We start from the raw sequence: 22894 nt of genomic DNA on the forward strand, positions 1-22894 counted from the left end.
ATGCCCCAGGGAGCACACAAGACAACAGGCACAACCTGCAGCCTGGTGCCCTCCCCTGCATCTGGCAATCAGAGGCAGCCTACTTCCAAAATCAGGAGCTTGCACAAACCTACCATGGCTTGTAACCCGTGATGGACTTTTCCTCCAGAAACTTGTCTAATCCTGTCTTAAAGGCATCTAGGTGAGATGCCATCACCACTTCCTGTGGCAGGGAGTTCCACAGACTAATTACTCTCTGGGTAAAGCGTGCTGTGCTACTGACTTGAGGACAATGTTTTATACCTGAAACTGTTCCAATGGCACGCTTTTATTCATCCTTTTAATGCTTTTCATTTTTATGCTTTTCTGAATGCTTTTGTTATTGATCTGTGGAACTCCTCGCCACAGGACATGGTGATAGCATCTGGCACAGGTGCCTTCAAAAAGGGGATTGGACAGATTGATGGAGGAAAACCATATATAGTACCATGATGGGAAAATGCGATCTGGTTTTTGAAGTAGGCTGTCTCTGAATGTCAGGTGTAAGGGAAGGCACCAGGATGCAGAGCTCTTGTGGTCTTGTGTGCTCCCTGAGGCATCTGGTGGGCTGCTGTGAGATACAGGAAGCTGGGACTAGATGGATCCTTGGCCTGATCCAGCAGGAGGCTTCTTATGATGATTTGTAACACATAACCTCCCTTTACTGTCATGATGATGTTAAGAGTGGAGATGAAAGAAGCTGTAGACATTAATTCTTTGTCCAGACTGGCTATATCAGGGGATCTCAAACTACCCCCCCCCCCCCACTGCAACCCAGAAGTGACTTTCTGGCTGCTTCTGGAGGTTTGAGGAGGCCAGGTGCAACCTCCAATTGTGTCCAGAGGGCTCCAATTTGGAGCCAACTGGACACAAGGGCAGATGGGAGGGCCCAACTCAGAACCCACCATACATCAGGTCATGACCCACCAAGTGGAACATAAGAACATAAGAACCGCCCCACTGGATCAGGCCATAGGCCCATCTAGTCCAGCTTCCTGTATCTCACAACGGCCCACCAAATGCCCCAGGGAGCACACCAGATAACAAGAGACCTCATCCTGGTGCCCTCCCTTGCATTGGCATTCTGACATAGCCCATTTCTAAAATCAGGAGGTTGCACATACACATCATGGCTTGTACCCTGTAATGGATTTTTCCTCCAGAAACTTGTCCAATCCCCTTTCAAAGGCGTCCAGGCTAGACGCCAGCACCACATCCTGTGGCAAGGAGTTCCACAGACCAACCACACGCTGAGTAAAGAAATATTTTCTTTTGTCTGTTCTAACTCTCCCAGCACTCAATTTTAGTGGATGTCCCCTGGTTCTGGTATTATGTGAGAGTGTAAAGAGCATCTCCCTATCCACTCTGTCCATCCCCTGCATAATTTTGTATGTCTCAATCATGTCCCCCCTCAGGCGTCTCTTTTCTAGGCTGAAGAGGCCCAAACGCCGTAGCCTTTCCTCATAAGGAAGGTGCCCCAGCCCCGTAATCATCTTAGTCGCTCTCTTTTGCACCTTCTCCATTTCTACTATGTCTTTTTTGAGATGCGGCGAATTCTGGACTAAATGACCCACAAATCCTGAACTATATGAACCATTGCAGTGAATTCAGTATAATTGTTTGTAATAACACATAGCAAATAAACCAACTGATGTCAATAGAGGCCATGAAAAATGGCTTTATTGATTCATATGCTGGACAGTCGCTTAATTCTTACTACTTTTTTCTAGTTACTTTTATTTGCTGTTTTTGTTCTTTACTCCTCCCAGCTGACGTTGTTGTATATAAGGCCCCGCTATGAATCAAATGACAAGATAAACCATTTTCCGGCCATTTATTTTTCTGGCCTTGAGCCCCAGGTGGTATGGGTTTCTCCTCTTAGGATGCCCAAAGAGAACTCTGTTGAAAAGTTCCGCATCGTGTGATGGTGTTGGTTTCCTCCAGGTGATAAAAAACCATATTCTGCGGATCTTATGAACCAAAAAACTGACCACTTCCGCTTCCTCAGAAGGCTCTTCATAGACAGGTTGCTTCATGTCCTCGTAGGCAGACATGATCACAGCTTGAAATAGATTGATCAAAACACAGATCATGACCATCATAAATGTTGCCAGATAGAGACCTCCCAGCACTCTGTTGGAGGTAAAGGCTGTGTCTTTGAAAGCTGAAACACAATATGAGAAGACTGTCTGAGCAGAATGGGTCATGGTGTTGTAGTTCCATTCATGCTGGCCAAAGACTAAGTAGCCAAACGCCATATACACAAAAAAGTACACTGCGACCACCAGAGCCATGGAACAGATGCCGGGAAGAGCGGCGTAGATCGATCGCTGAGCCAGGCGGACGTCATAAAAAAACCGAGAATACCGGAGAGTTTTTAAGACAATCAGGAAAGCCAAAAAAGCCAGAGTGATTTGCAATGTCTGATCAACTTGACACACTTTGTGGAATGGAATGAACTCATGTGGATGGCGTAAATAGAACCGTACGAGGCCAGAAGCCAGTTTGAATTTCAGGGCCAGCTGCAGAAGGAAAAACACACACACAGCTTTGATTCCAAAGTTAATCAAGTTCGAAACCTCTTTGATGTATTGCAGCCGTTGCTGATGAACCACAAAAATTTCATCAATGACGTAAAAGACGAGGATATAAGCAACCGCAACGTAAACAAATTTTTGGGTCTTGCTTAGCTGCTTGAAAAGGGGGAGCTTGTACGAGTGGATTGACAGGCTTGTGTTTATGGAGCCCAAATAGGAAGTCTCAAATACAATGGAGATGCTGCAGAATAAATCTACGTCTGGATTAAAAGAAGTCAGTTCCACGATTAGTACCCAGGTGTTCTCATCCAGCCAATTGCTCCCCTCTAAACTTTCAATTCTGTTCAGTGAAACAGGCAGATCGTCTTCTGGATAAAAATTAAAAGTGTATCCTCCTGCCCCATAGGTGTTCAGTTCTCCATATGAATCATACGTCCATTGATCAGTGTCTGGTTGATAAATGAAGCCTGAAAAATTGCCAAAATGTTTGGAAACTGATTTATTGGCTGGGTGTTTCCAAGACCCAAAATAGTCTCTTTTCTCTTCTGGATCATGGCCATATCTATGAAGACAATGGCTTTTGCTAATTACAAACTTGTTTACAAAACTGTGGGGATAGAAGCATTCTTTTGTCACATTTTTGGCCCTTATCTGCCGCATTCTAGGCAGCCCGAGAATTTTGGACCACGTATCTGAGAGATAGGTCGGATGGTAGTCGTTGTGGATCACGGGCAGGAAGACATTGCTCAGCCACATGTAAACATGCTCTATTTTGCCGACATCCCAGAGCCCTGGGGATAATTTGTTATAAATATTTTGATTGTAGTAAAAACTGTTGGTGTTTTCAATGGAGTAGGCAATGTTTAAAATAAGGATTAGGAAGACAAAGTGGCACAAGAGATCCTTTATGAAGACAAAGGCGTTGTGTTTCACCCTCAGTCTTTTCTTAAAAATGGTGAGTTCGTCCTCTTCCAAGGGCTGGTAGTTCTTGGTGCTTCTCATTCTGACCAGTTCATAGTGCAGCTCCCGCATCTCGTCGGCATCCATTGTTACATCATCCAGTTTAATCTCCAAGTAGGCCTGTTTGTTTGACCACGGGATGTCTTCACAGTATTTGGGATACAGGGTCTTCAGGGTGGAAAAAAAGGCGATGTTGAGGGTCTCGAGCAAAAACACATTCCCACACAGTGCGACAGTGGAGGCTGTGAGCCATTCCAGGGATGTTTTGTAGTCATAGGACAAACCGTAGAAGATGATAAAAAAGGACGCGACTGTCGAAATGACCAAGACCAACATCCACGAAACGTACACATGCCACCCAGAAGCTCTTGCTGGCGAGCTTGTGCAAAAAAGCATGATGGGTATGTCTAGTGGTTTGACCTGAGGATTAGAATCCTTTTCCACGTTATTATTACTTAACTTGAGGCTGGTTTTAGTATCTTGTCCCATGTCCTCTTCGGCTGCAATTCTGTTGGCAGCACCCTCAGAAATGGTGCAGTTCATCCAAGCTGGCATTGCTTGGGTCCATCTTCTCTTGTCCAGTGGTTTCAGTTTGCTCAGCACTGAGCTATCCCCTGGGTCTTTTGAAGCCGTCTCCGCAACGTACCATTTCTGTAGGCGCTCCTTCCAATTCCGGAGATTTCCGGACATGAAAGCAGAACATTCTTTTGGCTGAGTCGCGTTATGTGGGGAAGGCGCCTTCTGGGAATATTTGAACAAAGCGGTTACGATCATTTGCAGAGGGATGGCGATGAAAGCACTTTGAATGCCGATGATGACGGGTCTCAGATAGGGCAGATGTTGCTCTTTTTCAGCGTTGAAGAACATAATGTTGAAAAGCAGGATGCTCAGTAAGATTGCTAAGCAACAGGATAGTCTTTGGAGCCTGTTCAAAGCTCCTGTGCAGACAGGGGCCAAGACGGAGAGCCACAAGTGACTCTGGGTCAAGTCACTGGCAAAACTAATCAAGAAGAAATTCATTTTGCTTAAAGGTTTCTCTGGCTGAGTAACAAAAAAAGTCCTCTCTATTCGGCCATCCCCCTTTTCCAGAGCAAGCCATTTTTGGCAGATAAACATCCAAGACTGTTTTGTGTAGATGTTTTCCACTTTAACTCTACTCAAGAACCACTTAGGGGAAAGTCCGCCATTATTGTGCCAAACCCGAAACGAATAGACGTCTCCTAGATTGTTCTTGCTTGTCAGGAGAAACGTATCGATGGCCCCTCGACCAAATGTGGCGTATTTGGTGTGTCTTAAGCAGTGCATGTCACTGATGCTACGTCGGCCTATGAGTTGAATGAAAATGTCAGCGGTGGTTCCTGATCCCAAACGACTCCCTGTGTATATTGTGACCAGGTAGCACACTTTGTCAAAGGGGTCGTTGTCTGGCAAGACTATCACGTCATCTCTGCTTTCCAGGTCAGCCCTATCTTTTCTGATTGTCCACATAGCCAGGAAAATGTATGCTACCAAAATGGAAATAAGTGTCAGTGTGGTCACTGGGTTTTTGTAGGTTTGTGTTAACACAACCCCTTCCCTAGGTACTGCTCTGACGTACATGGTTCTTTTGCCAGCCAAAAACCTGACATAATCCTCGGAGGCTGTCTTCGGTGGAGGGTTTGCAGATCTTGAAAAGCGCTTTTTGCCAGTGCAGAAACAGTGTAACTTTTGCCAACTGGTCTGAGGGCCAGATGTGCAGAGATCTTCTTTCCAGTGGCTTTCAACTTCATCTAGGTATAAGCAGTCCGCCGTAAAAAGCACAATCCTAATGAGCTGAGTGGTTTCAGCTCTTACAAAAAGGTTTGCGCATAAAACAATGGAGATGTTCTGTTTTTCCACCCTGTTGCCTTGGAATATAGATTTGAGCAATGTCTGGGACAGGCAAAATATATAAGGAGCCTGAGGTGCGCAGTCTTTGTCACGGGAGTTATTTTTCCCTGACATGGCAGGCTTGTTAAATGAAACATGAAAAGACGCTATAGGAGGAGGGCTGACCTTGAGGCCGAGATGTATGAATATCTGGAAAGTGAGTTTCAGCTTTGTCACAATCTGGATGAAAATGTCTTTGGCGTTCCTGTGCACTTCAAAACTAAATCTTCCAACTATTTCTGGGAGCTTTTCAGCAGGTTGTATCCTCCACTCAAACGTGGGTAGGTCCTCACTTTTTCTAGTCATAATCATTTCGACCCTGTCAGGCATTAGGCCAACACTGTCACCATTAGATTTGATTCCTGCCATCTTGAATCCTGTCACCGATGTGCCAATATCATCTGAATAGGGCAACCATGGGAAAGGATTCTGGACAAACTCATAAAGGACTGTGGAGATCTCAGCATCCACTGGTAACCCTTCTTCATCCTCCTGATTCACATGCGGATAAAAGAAGTTCTTGCAATCTTTTCTCTTTAAGAAAACATCAGAAACATCTAATTTTTTATCTTTCCGTAATGTGATAGTCCAACCTTTGGCTTCCAAAATAGTTTCATTTTCTCCTGGGACTTTATGTCGCAAGATGAGGTCTGCCAAAATCTCAGTGACGGAGATGGTGTCTTTAACTCCATTTATGTGTATATTTCTATGGTCTAGCAGAGAAGCTCTCAGGACATTGGACAATCCTGCAAGAATACTGGTGCCAAGAACCTCTATTTCCTTGGACCCTCGGTCTTTGTTGCTGTACTTGTTCAGGTTTTCAATCACTTCTTTGAGTTTTCTGGCTGCAAGGAGCTGTGATGTCCTGCTTAGCTCTGTGATTTCCTGTGTAATTTGAGAAATACTTGAAATAATTTGGTGTGCTTCCAATATGTCTGTTGTAGGTATTCTTGCTAAGCTATTTAGCAGGATGTCCCGCAGATCAGTCTTAGAGGAATGAAATCTTGGCAAAGGGTCAATATCATTTAAAGTAGAGGCCACCATGTAGACAAAATGGCATGCACTAAAATAGTCCTCATTTTCAAGGAAAGATGTTACTGGAGCTTTTGGCCCACTGGTTAAGCCATGTAACTCATTTAGAACAACACTTACTTGCTTGTCTTTTACAGGACCAAATACAGATGCCTGTAAAGTTACCAAAGTATGTGCTCCGAGTGCATCATATACTTCAACATGTACTGGCAATGCATATTGTTTAGAGGATATACCAACTGGCAAAAAAGATGGTGGGGTTTTTGATTGATAACCAAAATATACAGTTGTCCCCAAAGCACTTAGCTCCACAGAAGACTTTGTAGTTGTCTTCAGTGTATCTGATGCTGCTTTGACTTTATATGTAAGAGGCAAATGTTCATCTTTAAATCCACTGCAGTTGACAACAAATTTTGTGAGGAAGGCTACACCTGTGGTAGGGTTAAGAACACACTTTCCAACCAGTGGTGGAGAATTTACGAAGAATAAATAACTATAGACTGATGGCAGGTCTCCCCATGCGCTCACATTTAAAACAAGCATATAAGATTTTCCTGTCCTATTTACAAAACTCAAAGGATTCATACATAGATAGGAGTTAAATCGCCCAGTTGTGGTTTTGGACTCCCAATCAAAATTTATTTCAGTGGAGCCTGTTGAGAAAAGAGACCAATAATAGACTGGTCTACTAGATTCTCTGCAATTTAAGCATTTGCCGGAGAGACAAAACCTTTCAGTTGGTATTATTTGCATACCACAGTTTTCAATACATGTGATATTCAGTATTGGTAGAGAACCAGGAAGAACATGTACGACTTGTTCAGCTTGAGCAATTTGACTCTCCTTTTGAACTATCAGGCGAAAATAATAAACAGCATTACCCTGAAGTGTTTCTGCTTGCACCCTTTGAACTGGATCAGAGGGTTTTGTCCATTTCAGATCTACTTGATCTGGGCAACAATTTCCCTTTCTACTTAGTGTCATAGAGACATAGTCTGTTTCCTTTTGGGTGCAGTACCAAGTAAATGTGAGTCCTTCAACGGGCAGGGCCGCATCAAGATCAGAGTAAACAGATCCATCCAGAGTCCATTCATTAGAAAAACCAACTGTCCGGAAATTGCCTCCAGCAATGACGGCTACAAGCCCTCTTGACCCAATCCTGACAAGCACTGAGTCAGAGCCTTCCACGCTCTCCAAGCTATACATGGTGACTAGTTTCATTGTAAAATTAAAGAGATACAAGCCATCATTTAAGCTAGAACTAGGAATTTCTAGTGTGATGAGATTTCTAATTCTAATGCTAGGTGGGTTAAGAGGTTTTGACCAGTCTGGGGTACTTTTCACATCTGGGATTTTATAGATTTTCCAGGTGATGTCTTTTTGTTTAGGACCAGGGCAATTCACCTGCGTGTTTGCAGATAGCACAAATGTTGCCCTTGGACTGTAATGTAAGACACCTTCAGAAGAATCAGGTGTCTGGATTTTAACTCTCTTAATGAGACAAATCCTTTGAAGGCAATTCACTGTGGAGCCAATGACCTTTGAAGCATAACTGTTGACTGTCGCATTTAAAAGAGCGTGTGCACGTCCAGCTCTCGTGCAGCGCACTTTTGCTACAAAGCCTGTGTACAGGGCAGGATCGAAAGGCAAAATTGAGCCTGGAATAAAATGTGCAGCATTCCCGACCTGATCCTTGCAAGTATAATTATTACTCCAGAGAAGGTTTTCTTTCCTTGAATCAAAAAGTTGCAAGCTGAAGGTCCATTCATGCTGCAGCAGTGGGTGTTGCAGAGGAATAAACCACACAATATACGCTGAATCTCGTAAGAAAGAGGGACCACTGTTGAAAAGGTGAACTTCGATATCTTTCTCTGAAGAAGGCATTAGAAGGGCTCCTTTCCGGTTAAGGTATAGATGTACGTGAAACCTGCACCAGCGCAAGTGTACCAGTTCAATGGTGATCAGGTAAAAGAGACTCTGCTGCTGGTAGAAAATGTAGTGCATGCTGGAGCCATTGCCGTTGGTAGCATCTCCTTCTTGGGTAGAGTAGTAGAATCCCTGTGCGTGATTGAAAAGGTAAGTCCCAGTCTTGATTTTCTGGATGTTCAGCGTGATGTAAGCCGGGGGTTCACTCTTCAGTGATAGTTTTAAGGTGGCATTGGAGTAATGTATTTCCCCACTCAGCTTCCCAGTCCAAGCCTTGTCAGTACGAAAGCAGATCTTGGCCACTGCCTTCTTTCTTGAAAGTTGTGGAATTTGGACCACAGAGTAATTGTTCTGCAGGGCATAGGGATTGTAGAAGGTAGACCAGACCCCTCTGCCCTCAACGTCTGCCATTCTGTAGATCATTTTTTGGGGACGGATAGACAGGAGGCTCCAGGAGAGGCTGATGGTTCTAAAAAGGGTGTTGACCAGTTTGGAATGGGTACTGAACATGTGTAGCAGGGTGGGCTCCACCTGCAGATCTCTACCAAGCCTGACCCAAGGCCCTTTCTTAATGCTGAGGGAAGCAAGGTACAGCCCTTGGTGGGTATAATGCATGGTCAGTTGATATTTGAAGTAGGAGGTGCACATGTGGTGTGGTCCACCATTATGGTAGTGAGTGGATAGTGGAGAATCTGGATGGTATCTGGTGGGAAGAAGTGCCACGGGGCTACTTCCTTGGCTGCTGTAGTGGTCGCACCAGGATAAAAAGCTGAAGTGGGCACACCAGCCCAGCTGAATTGGCTGCCATTCATGGACTGGAAATGTCTGTGGCCAAAGCAGGAAAAAGTGGACATCCTGGCCAAATACCTCAATGCTCAAGTTATGGTGAAGGCTTTCAGGCACCCTATGGGAAGGTGATACACATTGAATAGTGAGATGATTAGTGTTCCAAGGTGAAGGTAGAGCCCCTCTGGCAGAGTTAGAACCCAACGCCATCCGACTGGACTGGAGAATTGTGCTGTGCACTAAGATGGAGTTCCTGTACCAGCGGCAGCATGGAGAAGGTGGCCACTTTGTCTGTTTCCTCTTTGCAACCAGTCCAGAAACTCTCAAAGAGCGCAGCTCAGTATCTCTGCCCCACAGACATGTGGTCTGGAGTCTGTCCTCTCGTTGCTGGTTTTGTAGGCCAGAGCAAGGGACTCGTGGTGGTGGTGGAAACCAAGGGGGTGTGGCTACTGCCTCTTGGAAACAGAACCAGCAAAGGAGGGTGGAAAACAAGAGGAAGTGCATCATCAGGGCAAGCCAAGGAGTTGGATCGGCAGCCACCATCGTATCCCAATATCTCCAACTGTCATAGAATGGATGAGTGAGCAAATTCTAGAATTCTGCAGGTCACTGGGCATCCAGGTCCATGTACGGCTGACTTATCAAGGAGCTACATTTCCTGTCTTTGGTCATGCCTCTCCTTTTCCCTCGTTACAGTGTAATCTGCTTAAAACATACTCCTTTTGTATCAATGTCATATAAAACTATTTTCTTTGTGTGAAAAAGCTGAAAATTTACCGTATTTTTCGCTCCATAAGACGCACCTGACCATAAGACGCACCTAGTTTTTAGAGGAGGAAAACTTACTTTTAAAGTAAGCCTGCCCTCCCCCTGTGGCGCCTGCGCAAATGAGGACCTTGCCCCCGGTGCAGACATTGCCCCCTTTGTTCTCCGCCTGCCCTCCCCCTGTGGCGCCTGTGCAAATGAGGACCTTGCCCCCGGTGCGGACATTGCCCCCAGTATTCGCTCCATAAGACGCACACACTTCCCCCCCCCACTTTTGGGGGGGGGAAGTGTGTCTTATGGAGCGAAAAATATGGTATATGTAGCCATATCGCCACATTTTCTTAGAGTGGAAAAATTGTTCCTAGCCAGTAGAATCAAAAATGTAGGAACAAAAGAAGCTGCAAAATTCTGGGTCACTCTGTTGGCCCACCTGGCCTGGTCCTTAGAGCGGCTCTCCAAGGTCTCAAACACAAAGATTTCCTGACCTACCTGAGCTACTTGAAATCCTGTTGGCTGGGGATGAAAAGGGCTGAATCCGACACCGTGCATGTGCTCGGCTACTGTGATAAGATGCCTGTCCCCAGATATAGTAGAAAAGGTTGCATTTTATTCCTGGCGGCTAATAGAAAACATCACAAATTCTTAGCTATATATGTCATGTAGTAGTTTTAAGTTTGATGTTTGTAACGTAAACAACACTGGATCAGTGGCATAGCTAGAGGGGGGTGCAAAGCACTTAGTTTTACAGGGCACCTCACTGTGCTGTGCAAGCAGCCCCTCGCCTCGGAACCATTCCAAGTGCTGGGAGCAAAATGGAGGTGTATGCCCAGAATGACTCCAAAGGGGCTGCTTTGTATGCCCAGAATGCTTTGGAGTCATTCTGGGCATACACCTCCATTTTGCTCCCAGCACTTGGAATGGTTCCGAGGGGCTGCTTGCACAGCACAGTGAGGTGCCCTGTAAAACTAAGTGCTTTGCACCCCCTCTAGCTATGCTACTGCACTGGATCGTGATGGACATGTCATCGCCTTTAGTTTGTACAAATAAAAAAATTGTTTTTATTTGTACAAACCATTTGGACTTGTTTGAAAGTTCACATTTATTTGATTTTATTCTCCAGTATTGTCAGTTGTGAATGCTGTTGGCTTTGCGGTTTCAAAATACAACCACCTCTAAGGGACAAGAATTGAATTAGCCATGTCACACTATAATACTATGGCCTTCAAAGTTGTTAGAATTGAGGCATACTCTAGTTACAGGACCTTAGCATCCTGGATGACTTTGATAATCACTGTGAAAACCTAGAGACTTAACTAACAATTTTTTTCACAGATTTTTCACAGAATTTAATTTAATTTCTTAATTAAATTCTTCCAAAAATGGACAGCAATGCCATAAACATTTGGGGGGTGGTAATTAAATAAAACAGTAAATCATAACATCAGTCACAGGATAAAGAAAGCTGTAACATTTATTCAAAAGAAGAAAAAACACATTTGAAATATAATTGCTCTTAACACTGAAAGGATGCTTAGTTTTGGATTCATTAAAAAAACTCATTTTAACTTCACAGTGGCTCAAATAAGCAAATACTAAGTGCAATAACAACCGAGGTTTCAGAAAAAGGTACAAATTAACTGCTTGGACAAATATCTCTGAACACATCAGCAAGTATCTAGAGGTTAGTGTGAAAAGACATCTGAATTCTGCAAAAAAAATAAAAAAAATCCTTGTTTGGGCGGATGATAAAGAAGAGATTTTTACAAGTGAGATAAGCAGGCAGAGAATTACAAAGAATTTTTGTAAACTTGACTCCAGTAGAGGTTCAACATTGAACACATTTTTTTTCCTATTTCATTTTCATCAAAACCTTTCTGCATGTTATCACATACCATGTACTGGATTGATTCCTGTCTGCTCTTAAGGTTAAATTGGGACAATAAGTGTCCAATGACTGTATCCAATAAGCGTTTAACATACTAATTATCTTGTGACAATTATATTGTGACCCCTCCAGCAGCTAAGTCTCAAATGAACATGGCAGCTTCCTAGTTGTGAGCTGCAAAATGTCTTGTGCTCGCACATATTTCTTCACTGCCTCTAAAGGTGCATCCTGTTGCCTTTTCCAGTTCAGACTGTTCTCTTCTTAAAGTAGGGATCGGTCAATTTTAAGAATGGACTCTTAAGAGTCCATTTTAAGACAATTTTAAGAATGGACACTTCATTTGTGGCCTCCTGCATCAAGGTTTGCCTAACTGGTGAAAATCAGTTCAGCCACAATTCATGAATACAGACATGTGGGATTCAAGGGATTACTGAAGCCCTTCCCAGCGGTGGCATAGCTGGAGGGGGACGGAGCACTCAGCCTGGTAAAGAGATGGGTGAGCAGCCCTTCCCTTCGGAGCCATTCCCAGCCAGGCGGGGCAAAACGGAGCCATAAGTCTCCGTTTTGCTCTTCCAGCCAGGAATGGCTCCAAAGGGAGGGGCCACTCACCCACCTCCCTGCCAGGTTGAGTGCTCCGTCCCCCCTCCAGCTACGCCACCGCTTCCCAGTGGTTTTCACCAAACCAAGGTAAGTGTGTTGGTGATTATCTCAAATCGTGAGGGGAATCAGTCAAGGAAACGCATGCATTTCTGAGATGCCTGGGAATATTCCCCATTAGTCCTGATGATGACTTGGATCCTAACTTATGCCTGGATTTGCATGGGGGCTCCTTCCATGAACAGTTGTGTTTGCTGAAGAGGTCCTTCCAGGAGCAGAAGGGGTTTGTACAGGAATGCAGTGCCCCCTCCCTCTATTCATAGAATGAGCCTCTGTGACTATAAGCATAATCGGGGTCCATGCCAACTGCTGGTGAAAAATATCACAGAAATCAAGTAATTCCTTCTCAGTGTCTTCTCAAACTCAGACAAGATTTTTGTCACTTATCTGCGGGCTTTCAAAATGATTTCTATTAATTTTTCTATATATATTTTCCAGATCGTTTTTCCGAGTAGGTTTGCCATATAATACAGTGTTGAAAATGTCTGTTTCTGTTTTGGGCTCAGTACCATAGAGGGCAGAAAACAGCATTCTATAGATCTTTTGGATCACTAAGTACATTGTCTCTGCTTCGTGGGAATGTTCCTTACTGCCAAGTTCCTTCATTTCTGTATAGGCAGAAATGAAGATTACATGAGACAAATTGACAACAACACAAACCATCACCAACATAAATGCCGCTAGAAAGAAACCTGCCAAGGTTTTAGCAGATGCAAATTCTGTGTGCCTAAATGCCATTGTACAATAGGATAGTATCGTTGTGAAGGAATAAACCATTTTTCTGTAATTCCATTCATGCTGACCAAATACTAGGTATCCAAAGGACACAAATGCAAAAAAAAATATGCCCCCTGCTATAGACAGGTTCAGCAATGTAGGAAGAGCTGCAAAAAGGGTTTTCTGAGCCAGGCGCACGTCATACATGAATCTGAAATAGCGATAGGTTTTCAAAATGAGGAAAAAAACCAAAAACCCGATTGTGTTTTTGACAAACCGATCAAGGTTGGAGGCTTTATGGAAGGGAGTGAATTCTTCTGAATGATGCAAATAAAACTGAAGAATCTTAACAGCAATCAAAAATTTGGCTATGTGTAGCAAAATAACTGACACACAGATTGTCTTTAGTCCAAAATTGATTAAGTTGGCAGCCGCCTTGAAATAATTTGTCCTTTCTTGATGCAGAACCCAACATTCGTCCACAATATAAATGATAAGCATAACTATGATAACCACAAACACAAAAAATTGCATCTTGGTTTGCTGACTAAAGATGGGAAGCTTATAAGAATGAACAGACAAGCTTCTGTTAAGAAAGCCTAAATAAGAAAACTCAAAGATGACTGAGATACTACAAAACAAATCTGCATCGGGATTGAAAGCAGTCAGCTCCAAAATCACTGCCCAGGAATGGTCATCAAGCCACTGGTTTGTCTCCAAATCAGCCAACCTCTCTGTGGAATTCACTTGTGGTTCTTTTGGGAAAAAATAAAAACTGTATCCTCTGGCCGGATAGCTGTACAATTCTCCGTGGGAGTCATAGTCCCAGTCCTTAGCGCTTTGTTCATATGTGAAGCCTAAAAAACCATTGTAAGTCCTGGAAACTGGATGATTAGCTGGCATGGTCCATGACCCAAGATAGTCAGCTTGGTCTTCTGGGTCAATTCCATATAGGTGATGACAGTGAGTTTTATTTGCAACTGGCCTTATTAGGTAGAGTGTCTGGAAACAGTCCTTTTTCATATCCTTCGCTCTTATTTGCCTCATTCTGGGCAATCCAAGAATTTTAGACCAGGTCTCTGAAATATAGGTTGGTTGATAGTCATTGTGTATCAACGGCAAGAAGACATCTCTCATCCATGTATAGATATCCTCGGTCTTATCAACTTTAGACAAACCGAATGAGAATTTGCTGCGTATATGTTGATTGTAATAAAAGCTACTGGTTGTTTCGGAAGAATCGGACCAAATTAAAATTAAGGATAAGAAAACAAAGTGACAGACCAGGTCTTTTGTGAACATATAAGCTTGAAACTTCACCCTGTGTATCTTTCTCATGATGGCGACCTCATCTTTGCCTAGTGGCTGGTATCGCTTGGAAGCTCTAACTCGAACAAGTTCGTTATGCAACTGCACCATCTCATCAGCAGTCATCGTTCTACCACTTGGTTTCTTACCTTTGTAGCTTGACCATTGAATACTTCCAGAGTCCTTGGTAAAAATGCTGCCAAAGGCTGACAACCAAACTGTCTTTAAGGTTTGCTGGACAAATATGTGTTGGAAAGCTGAGACTATACAGGCAATTAACCACTCTAAGGACATTCCATAGGTGTAGGACAGACCATAAAATATGGTGATAAATGATGATGTCACAGATAGGACAAAGACGAAAACCCAAGCTACATATCTGCACCACCAACACAGCCGCACTCTCCGTGTTTTCACATAAAATGGTTCTTTTTCTGCAGCATTTTTCTGACTGGAATTGGTAGCTGCTGGTGGGAGCGCCTGCAATTTCACTTTGGAAGGTGAGACGTCTCCTGGATCACCCTCATTACCAAGTCTGTCCGATGGCAAAGTGGAGTCTTCTTCTGGTTGAGCTGTATTATATTGTGACGGCTTTTCTTTGGAATACTTGAACAAGGAGATCACAATCAATTGCAGGGGGACGGAAAAGAAAGTGCTTTCGAGTCCATATATCACAGTCTGCCGATAGTGTAATACTGCTGAATTTTCCGTCGTCGTAAATATTATGAGCAGAGTGTTGATCATCAGAAGGCTCAACAGAATTGTAAAGCAACAGGAGACCCTTTGGAATGTGCTGAAAGAGTTATCCTTCTCACGGGCAAAGAGAGACAGCCACAGGTGATTTTTGAACAAGTCATTGGCCACAGTTATCAGGAAGTAATCGATTCTCCTTAAAGGTGCAGCTGGATCTGTAGCAGTAAATGTCCTTTCTATTTGGCCATCACCCTGGCCAAGGGCCAACCATTTCCTGCACATGAACAGCCACGACTGTTGTGTGGCCAAGTTTTGTACTTTGACTCGACTTAAGTACCAGGACGAAAAATAGCCAGAATTATTATGCCAGACATGTAGAGAAAAAATGTCTCCTAAATCTTCCTTAGTGGTTAAGAGAAAGGTGTGAACAGACCCCCGCTGCAGGATCTTTGGGAACCGGGGATGCTTCAGTTGGTGTACATCACTGACCCCTGCTTGTCCAATTAGCCGAATGAAGACATCAGCTGCAGTGCCTGCACCACAGCAATTTCCTGTGTATATGGTGACCAGGTACCCAACCTTGTGAAAGGGATCATTATCTGGCAGGTCTATGATGGGGTCCCTGATTACAACCTTTCTATCTTTCCTTATGGCCCAGACAGCCAAGACAATAAAGTTTATAAAAATGGTAAGCACTGTCCACAGTGGTATAAGATTTCGGCCAGTCTTTACTAAAAGCTCCACTTTCAAATCCACAGGACTGGGGAATAAACGGATTTTGCTCGCCATAAATCGGATGCCAGGCCTGGAGAGCCCTGTTGATTGGGGATCAGCTGTTCTTTTACTATGCTTGTTTGGTGTACAGACACAATGTATCTTGGAATAACTGGTCTGAGGGCCGAGACGGCATGTTCCTTCTTTCCACTGGTGTTGAACTCCATCCAGTTGTAGGCAGTATGCTGCAAAAACAGCGATGCGAACCACAGTAGTGGTCTGGTCGCTCACAATAGGGTGCGTTTGTAGGACAATAGTGACGTTCCATTTGTCTGCTTGTTTGTAAGCTTGGGTTGGAGACCAAAGGAATGACTGAGGAAGACAAATAATATAAGGAGCTTTAACTGCACAGTCAGTGATCTTAGAACCCACTTCCTTCAGTGCTGGAGGACTGTCATGTGAAGCAATGTAGAGAGCTACAGGAGGGTGGCTAATATTGAGATATACAAATACATGGAAAGTAACCTTTATTTTAGAGATAATCTGGATAAGAACATCTCTGGAGCTTCTCTTTACCTCGAAACTAAACCCGCCAGTTGTTTTAGGGAGTTTTTTGTCTGGTCCAATAGTCAAGGCAAAGCTAGCGGCGTCCCCATCAGTTCTAGCCATGACCATTTCAACGACATCAGGCACGATCCTGATTGTGTCGCCATTAGATCTGGTGCCCGTCATTTGGAAACCAGTCACCATTGTGCCGATGTCTGCTGCATGAAGCAACCAAGGAAAGGGATTTTGGTCAAATTCATAAAGAACCGTGGAAACCACAGCATCTACTGGTAATTCAGCAGGGTCACCTTGCTTTAGTTTGGGATAAAAACAGTTCTTACAATGACTTCTCTCAGAGAAAGTTCCAGAAATGTCCCAATTCTCATCTTTCCATAAGTGAATGATCCAGTCTTTGGTCTTCATAGTTGTTTCCTGTTCCCCGGGGACTTTACCTTGTAAGACTAGGTCTGCCAACTTCTCCATCACCGAGATGGTTTCTTTAACAGTGTCAATATTGACTTTCCTCTGGTTCAGCAGAGATGCTCTCAGCACATTGGACAGTCCAATAAATATCCCTTGGCCAAGGATCTCTGTTTCCTTAGAACCTAAATCTTTGTCCCGATGCCTTCTTAGAGCATCGCTTACTTCTTCTAATTTTCTGACTGCAAGCAGTTGCGCTTCCTGGTTCACTTCAGTGATTTCCTGCGTGATCTGACAAATACTCAAGATCACTTGGTTTATTTCTTGTACCTGTGCTGAAGGTATCCCTGTAGCCATATTAAGCAGGACTTGTCGCAAATTTGCTTTGGAGCCCTGATTGGTTGGTGAGGTCTCTATATTATTTAACGCAGATGCCACCATGTATACAAAATAACCAAGGTTAAAGTAATCCTTAGTTAAAAGCAAAACTGTCATAGGTGACCTTGGTCCATTGACTAAACCATGGAGTTCACCATGAACGTCTGTTGATTTACTTTTCATTTGATAATGCACAGTTGCCTGTAAAGTTAGTTGAGAACATGCTCCAACAGCATCACACACTTGAATATATATGATCAAGGCAGAGTCCTGGGATGGAGTACCACCTGGGAGAAAAGACTGAGGAGTTCTACGCTCATGACCAGCATAGACTATTATTCCCAAAGGGCTATTCTCCAGTGAAGATATGGTACTAATTTTCATCTGGTCTGCTGCTGCTATAACTTTATATGTAAGAGGTTCATTCTTGTCTTCAAACCCACTGCACTCAATAATGAATTTTGTTAGAAATGCCACACCTACCTTTGGATTAAGGACACATGTCCCTATCTGAGGTGGATTATGAACATTAAAAAAATGCTCATAGGCAGCTGACTGTCCTTCCTTTGTGATTACTTTCAGTCTAAGAACGTATGACTGATCTGTCATGGATGAAAATGCAAAAGCATTTATACGTAGATATGAATTGGACCTGCCAGTTGTAGTTTTTGAAGACCAATCAAAACTTACTTCGGTTGAATGTGCTGAGAGAAGTGACCAGTAATAGAGAGGCTTCCTAGTTCTGCAGTTTAAGCATTTACCAGAGAGACAAAATCTTTCATTTGGAATTACCGACCTACCACAATTTTCAATACATGTGACATTCAAAACAGGTGCAGAATCAGGTTGTATATATATGACTTGTTCAGCCTGAGCTGTTCTGTAATGATTTTGAACCACCAGGCGAAAATAATACACAGTATTGCCCTGAAGCGTTTTGGGTTGTATCATTTGAATTGGATCGGAGGAGGCTGTCCATTTCAGATCAACTTGATTAGGGCAACATCTCCCCTGTTCACTTAGTGTCATGGTTACATAATCCATTTTTTGCTTGGTGCAGTACCAGGTAAAAGTGAATCCTTCAGCAGGCTGGACTGCCCCAGCCTTAAAGGAACCAGTTCCATCTAGTGTCCATTGATCAGAAAATCCAATTTCCCGGGAAGGGCCTCCAGAAATGACAGCAACCAGGTTATCTGATCCAATCTCAACAAACACTGAATCAGACCTTGCCATGCTGTCCCTTTTATCCATTGGGATTAATTTCACTGTAAAATTAAAGAGATATAAGCCATCATTTAAGCTGGAACCAGGAACATCCAGTGTGGTGACATTTGTCCTTCCAACACCAGGTGGTTGAATCGGTTTCGACCAGTCTGGTGTAGTTGTTATATTTGGGACTTTATAGATGTTCCAAATGACATCTGTTTGTTTGGGACCTGGGCAGTTGATCCATGTATCTGCTACCAGAGAAAATTCTGTCCCGTGAGCATAGTGCAAGACATGTTTCGAAGGGTCAGTTCTCTGGATGCGAACCCCTGCCACAGAACAGGGTTTTTCCAGGCAAGCCACTCTGGATTCTATGACCTTTGAAGCATACACGTTAATAGAGGTTTTTAACATAACGGAAATGACTCCACTGCTAGTACATTTCACGCGTGCTACAAAGCCAGTGTAAACAGCTGGGTTGAAAGGCAAAACAGAGTCAGGAATGAATTGTGCTGCATTTCTGACGTGATCTGTGTAGGCATACGTATAATTCTGAATGGGATGCTGGTTCTTTGAATGAAAAAGTTGCAAGCTGAAGGCCCACTCGCACTGCAGCAGAGGGTGCTGTGCAGGAATAAACCACACGACGTAGACCAAACTCTCGTCAGGAGAATGCCCGTTGAAAACATGCACTTCGATGCCTTTCTCTCCCAGAGCCTTGAACAGAGCCTCTCTGCGGTTCAGGTACATGTGCAGGCTGAATTTGTACCACTGCTGCTGCGCAAATTCCACGACAATCAGGTAAGAGAGGCTCTGGTGCTGATAAAAGATATAGTGGGAACTGGAGCCCTCCCCAGTGGTGTTGGTAGCACTGCTTTCTTGGGAGGAATAGTACAGTCCCAATGCATGGTTGAAAATATAAGTGCCCACCTTGATTTTCTGAGGATTGAGTGTCAGCTGAATTGGGCTTGTACTGTTTGCAGTGAAAACCAAAGTCCCATTAGAGAAATCGAGTTTCCCTGTCAGTCCTCCAAACGTTATCTCATTGGTACGGAAGTAGATGTTGGCCAATACCTTCTCCTCAGAATGACGTGATTTGGGACCAGCACAGAAATTGCTCTGCAGAGAAAAAGGGTTGTAACTGTAGGAGTGAGACCACCCTCCCACACCAGCCCTGTCCACAAGTTTATAAGCCACTATTCCTTGACTGAGCTGCAGAAGACGCCACGAAAGGCTGAGAGCTCTGTGCGGATGGCTCAGCAATTTGGAATGTCCACTGAAAACATGTAGCAAGGCAGGCTCCACCATTAAGTCCATGCTAAGGCTGATCGGAGGTTCATGTTCAACACTGAGTGAAGCGGTATAAAATCCGCGACGGGGGTAGCACACAGTCAATTGATAGCTATAATAGGATGCACATATCTGGTGCAACTCAGCCTTAGGATAGACAGTGAATGGAGGTGGCTCACTATGCTGGTTGCTGGGAATGAGGAGGTCTGCAGGATGCCCCCCTTGACTTCTGAAGTGGTACTTCCATATGGAACTCTTAAGTCGGGCACACCAACCCAGTGGCACCCTCTGCCACTCAAAAATTGGAAGTGTGCGTGGCCGGAGCAGGAAAAGGCGGACATCTTGTCCAGCCATCTCAATGCTCAGGTTGTGGTGAAGGCACAAGGGTGGTGTGCACAAAGCTGATACGCATTGTATGGTGATCTGACTGCGGGCCCATGGTGGGTGGGTGACTTCCCCGGTAAGGCCTGGGCGCAGCGCCAGCTGACCAGACCAGCTTCTTGTATTGTTCAACAAGATGGAATCTCGATACCAACGACAGATTGGAGGAGGTTGTAAGCCTGCCCTTTCCTTCTCTGAATCCGCTCCTGGCCCCCTTGAGTATCTCATCTCAATAGCCCCATCCCACAGACACGATATCCGGAGTTTGTGATCCTGTCGTTGATAAACGCGTGTTGGGGGCTTTGAGCAAGTGATGGACACTGGTGGGGGCAGAAGGGGTGTTGCTGTCAGGAACTGGGAACAACATCTGCCATAGAAAAGGAAGAGGAGGGAGAGGCACCGCATTGTTGGCGCAACAAAGAAACATAGGGCAGTAGCGATAGCTGTCTCCTGGCAACAAGAGGGGGGCACAACAATAGAATCTGAATGGATTCTAGATTCTTACTGCTGTTGCCTTGGAAAACCAGGTTCCGTTTGGCTGGCAATATCTGTTGTCCTTCCTTGCTGGATGGGTTCTGAACTCTGTTCATAGTTCTTGCAAATCCCATTATCTAAGATTCTTATAGAGCCATGTTTGGCCATATTACCAAGCTGCATTCATTCCCTTTTATTATTAGCACATTCATTTTGGAAATACAAAGGTGGTGGAAATTTGGAGCTTGTATGAGAATTATGACGGATAATATTTCACTTAGAACACTGGTCTGCTTACATACACTTTCATGAACTGAGCTCCTTAAGGATGCTTTATCTGTTTTCATGGTTAAACTGATGCCTGAGGGTCAACTTTATACACCAAGCAGCATATAAAGCTTTCTCTAGACTTCCACGTCAGCAAGTGGGGTTGTTCATGATGGGCAGCCCAATCCTAATTAAATTCCACTGCAGTGTTGAGGTGAGGATTCCGCTGACTCCCTTGGGGGATTTTTGGCCACTGGTGGCTTCTTCATGGGAAGGGATTATTAAGTCCCTTGCCCCAGGGTAATCCCCAGCAGCCCCCATGAGTCAACTCAGAGCCAGCCAGCAGTTGCTCCTATCAACTGAGGCCCCAGTTCCCCCTGGGCCGCCTGAAATGGCGCCTGAGTTCACACAAGAACCAAGTAGCCCTGGAAGTGAGTGGCGTAGCTAAAGGGGGTGCAAAGCACTAAGTTCTGCAGGAAGCTTCACTGTGGTGTGGGCAGGATCATAAGAACATAAGAACATAAGAACTGCCCCACTGGATCAGGCCATAGGCCCATCTAGTCCAGCTTCCTGTATCTCACAGCGGCCCACCAAATGCCCCAGGGAGCACACCAGATAACAAGAGACCTCATCCTGGTGCCCTCCTTGCATCTGGCATTCTGACATGGCCCATTTCTAAAATCAGGAGGCTGCACATACACATCACGGCTTGTAACCCGTAATGGATTTTTCCTCCAGAAACTTGTCCAATCCCCTTTTAAAGGTGTCCAGGCCAGATGCCGTCACCACATCCTGTGGCAAGGAGTTCCACAGACCAACCACACGCTGAGTAAAGAAATATTTTCTTTTGTCTGTTCTAACTCTCCCAACACTCAATTTTAGTGGATGTCCCCTGGTTCTGGTATTATGTGAGAGTGTAAAGAGCATCTCCCTATCCACTCTGTCCATCCCCTGCATAATTTTGTATGTCTCAATCATGTCCCCCCTCAGGCGTCTCTTTTCTAGGCTGAAGAGGCCCAAACGCCATAGCATTTCCTCATAAGGAAGGTGCCCCAGCCCTGTAATCATCTTAGTCGCTCTCTTTTGCACCTTTTCCATTTCCACTATGTCTTTTTTGAGATGCGGCAACCAGAACTGGACACAATACTCCAGGTGTGGCCTTACCATCGATTTGTACAACGGCATTATAATATTAGCCGTTTTGTTCTCAATACCCTTCCTAATGATCCCAAGCATAGAATTGGCCTTCTTCACTGCTGTTGCACATTGAGTCCACACTTTCATCGACTTGTCCACCACCACCCCAGGATCTCTCTCCTGATCTGTCACAGACAGCTCAGAACCCATCAGCCTATATCTAAAGGTTCTGATCAGTGTTAGGTCCCCAGTCTCATACTCTGATTGATTGATTGATTGATTGATTGATTGATTGATTGATTGATTGATTGATTGATTGATTGATTGATTGATTGATTGATTGATTGGTTGATTGATTGATTGATTGATTGATTGATTTTTGGGTAGTCACTGGCCCTTTAATTAGTGCCAATTTAAAACTCCAAAGATAATAAGCTGATGGCCCAATCCTAACAGGGCCATATGCTGGTGGAAATAGTGCTGTATCGGTTTTCCAGCAGCATAAGTTCTTTAACGGCTGTCACAAAGCGCAGCGCACCAAAAAAGCGGCAAGTGGCCAGTCCATGCACCAGTGGGTGGAGAAAGAGCCTCAGAGCCGGTAAATCAGTGTGGGGTGGGAAGAAGACGTGGCTGGAATAGGGAGGGAATAGGAAGGAGAATGCAGTGGAAAGAAGGTCTCATCAAGGTCAGTATCCTATCCCCTTTTCTGGCCTTCTTCCACCTCCCTGGCTCCACTTGGTCTTGTGCCAGCTATATTGCTGGCACAGGTCCAAGTAGACCCAGTGCAGCAACGAGGGCTTCTCCGGGGCAAGGGAACAAATGTTTCCTTACCCTGAGGAGACTTTGCACTCAAAACCCCCCCACGGGATGCAGCGTAATCCCGTTGGCG

At 44.4% G+C, this 22894-nt stretch overlaps 2 protein-coding genes across 2 annotated transcripts; both read right to left on the reverse strand.

Annotated features, from left to right (window-relative positions):
* Positions 1 to 1820: 1820 nt before the first annotated feature.
* Positions 1821 to 8996, reverse strand: PKDREJ (polycystin family receptor for egg jelly). The gene is made up of 2 exons (XM_066632949.1): positions 7187 to 8996; positions 1821 to 6703 (listed from the first exon to the last, which is right to left on the reverse strand). Exons 1-2 carry the CDS (start codon positions 8994 to 8996, stop codon positions 1821 to 1823), a joined length of 6693 nt encoding a protein of 2230 aa, XP_066489046.1.
* Positions 8997 to 12837: 3841 nt separating this feature from the next.
* On the reverse strand, positions 12838 to 20532 carry LOC136656109 (polycystin family receptor for egg jelly-like). The gene has a single exon (XM_066632950.1). It carries the CDS (start codon positions 20530 to 20532, stop codon positions 12838 to 12840), a length of 7695 nt encoding a protein of 2564 aa, XP_066489047.1.
* Between the last annotated feature and the right edge of the window lie 2362 nt (positions 20533 to 22894).

This window comes from Tiliqua scincoides, chromosome 6, assembly GCF_035046505.1.
Source record: "Tiliqua scincoides isolate rTilSci1 chromosome 6, rTilSci1.hap2, whole genome shotgun sequence".
Lineage (NCBI taxonomy): Eukaryota > Metazoa > Chordata > Lepidosauria > Squamata > Scincidae > Tiliqua > Tiliqua scincoides.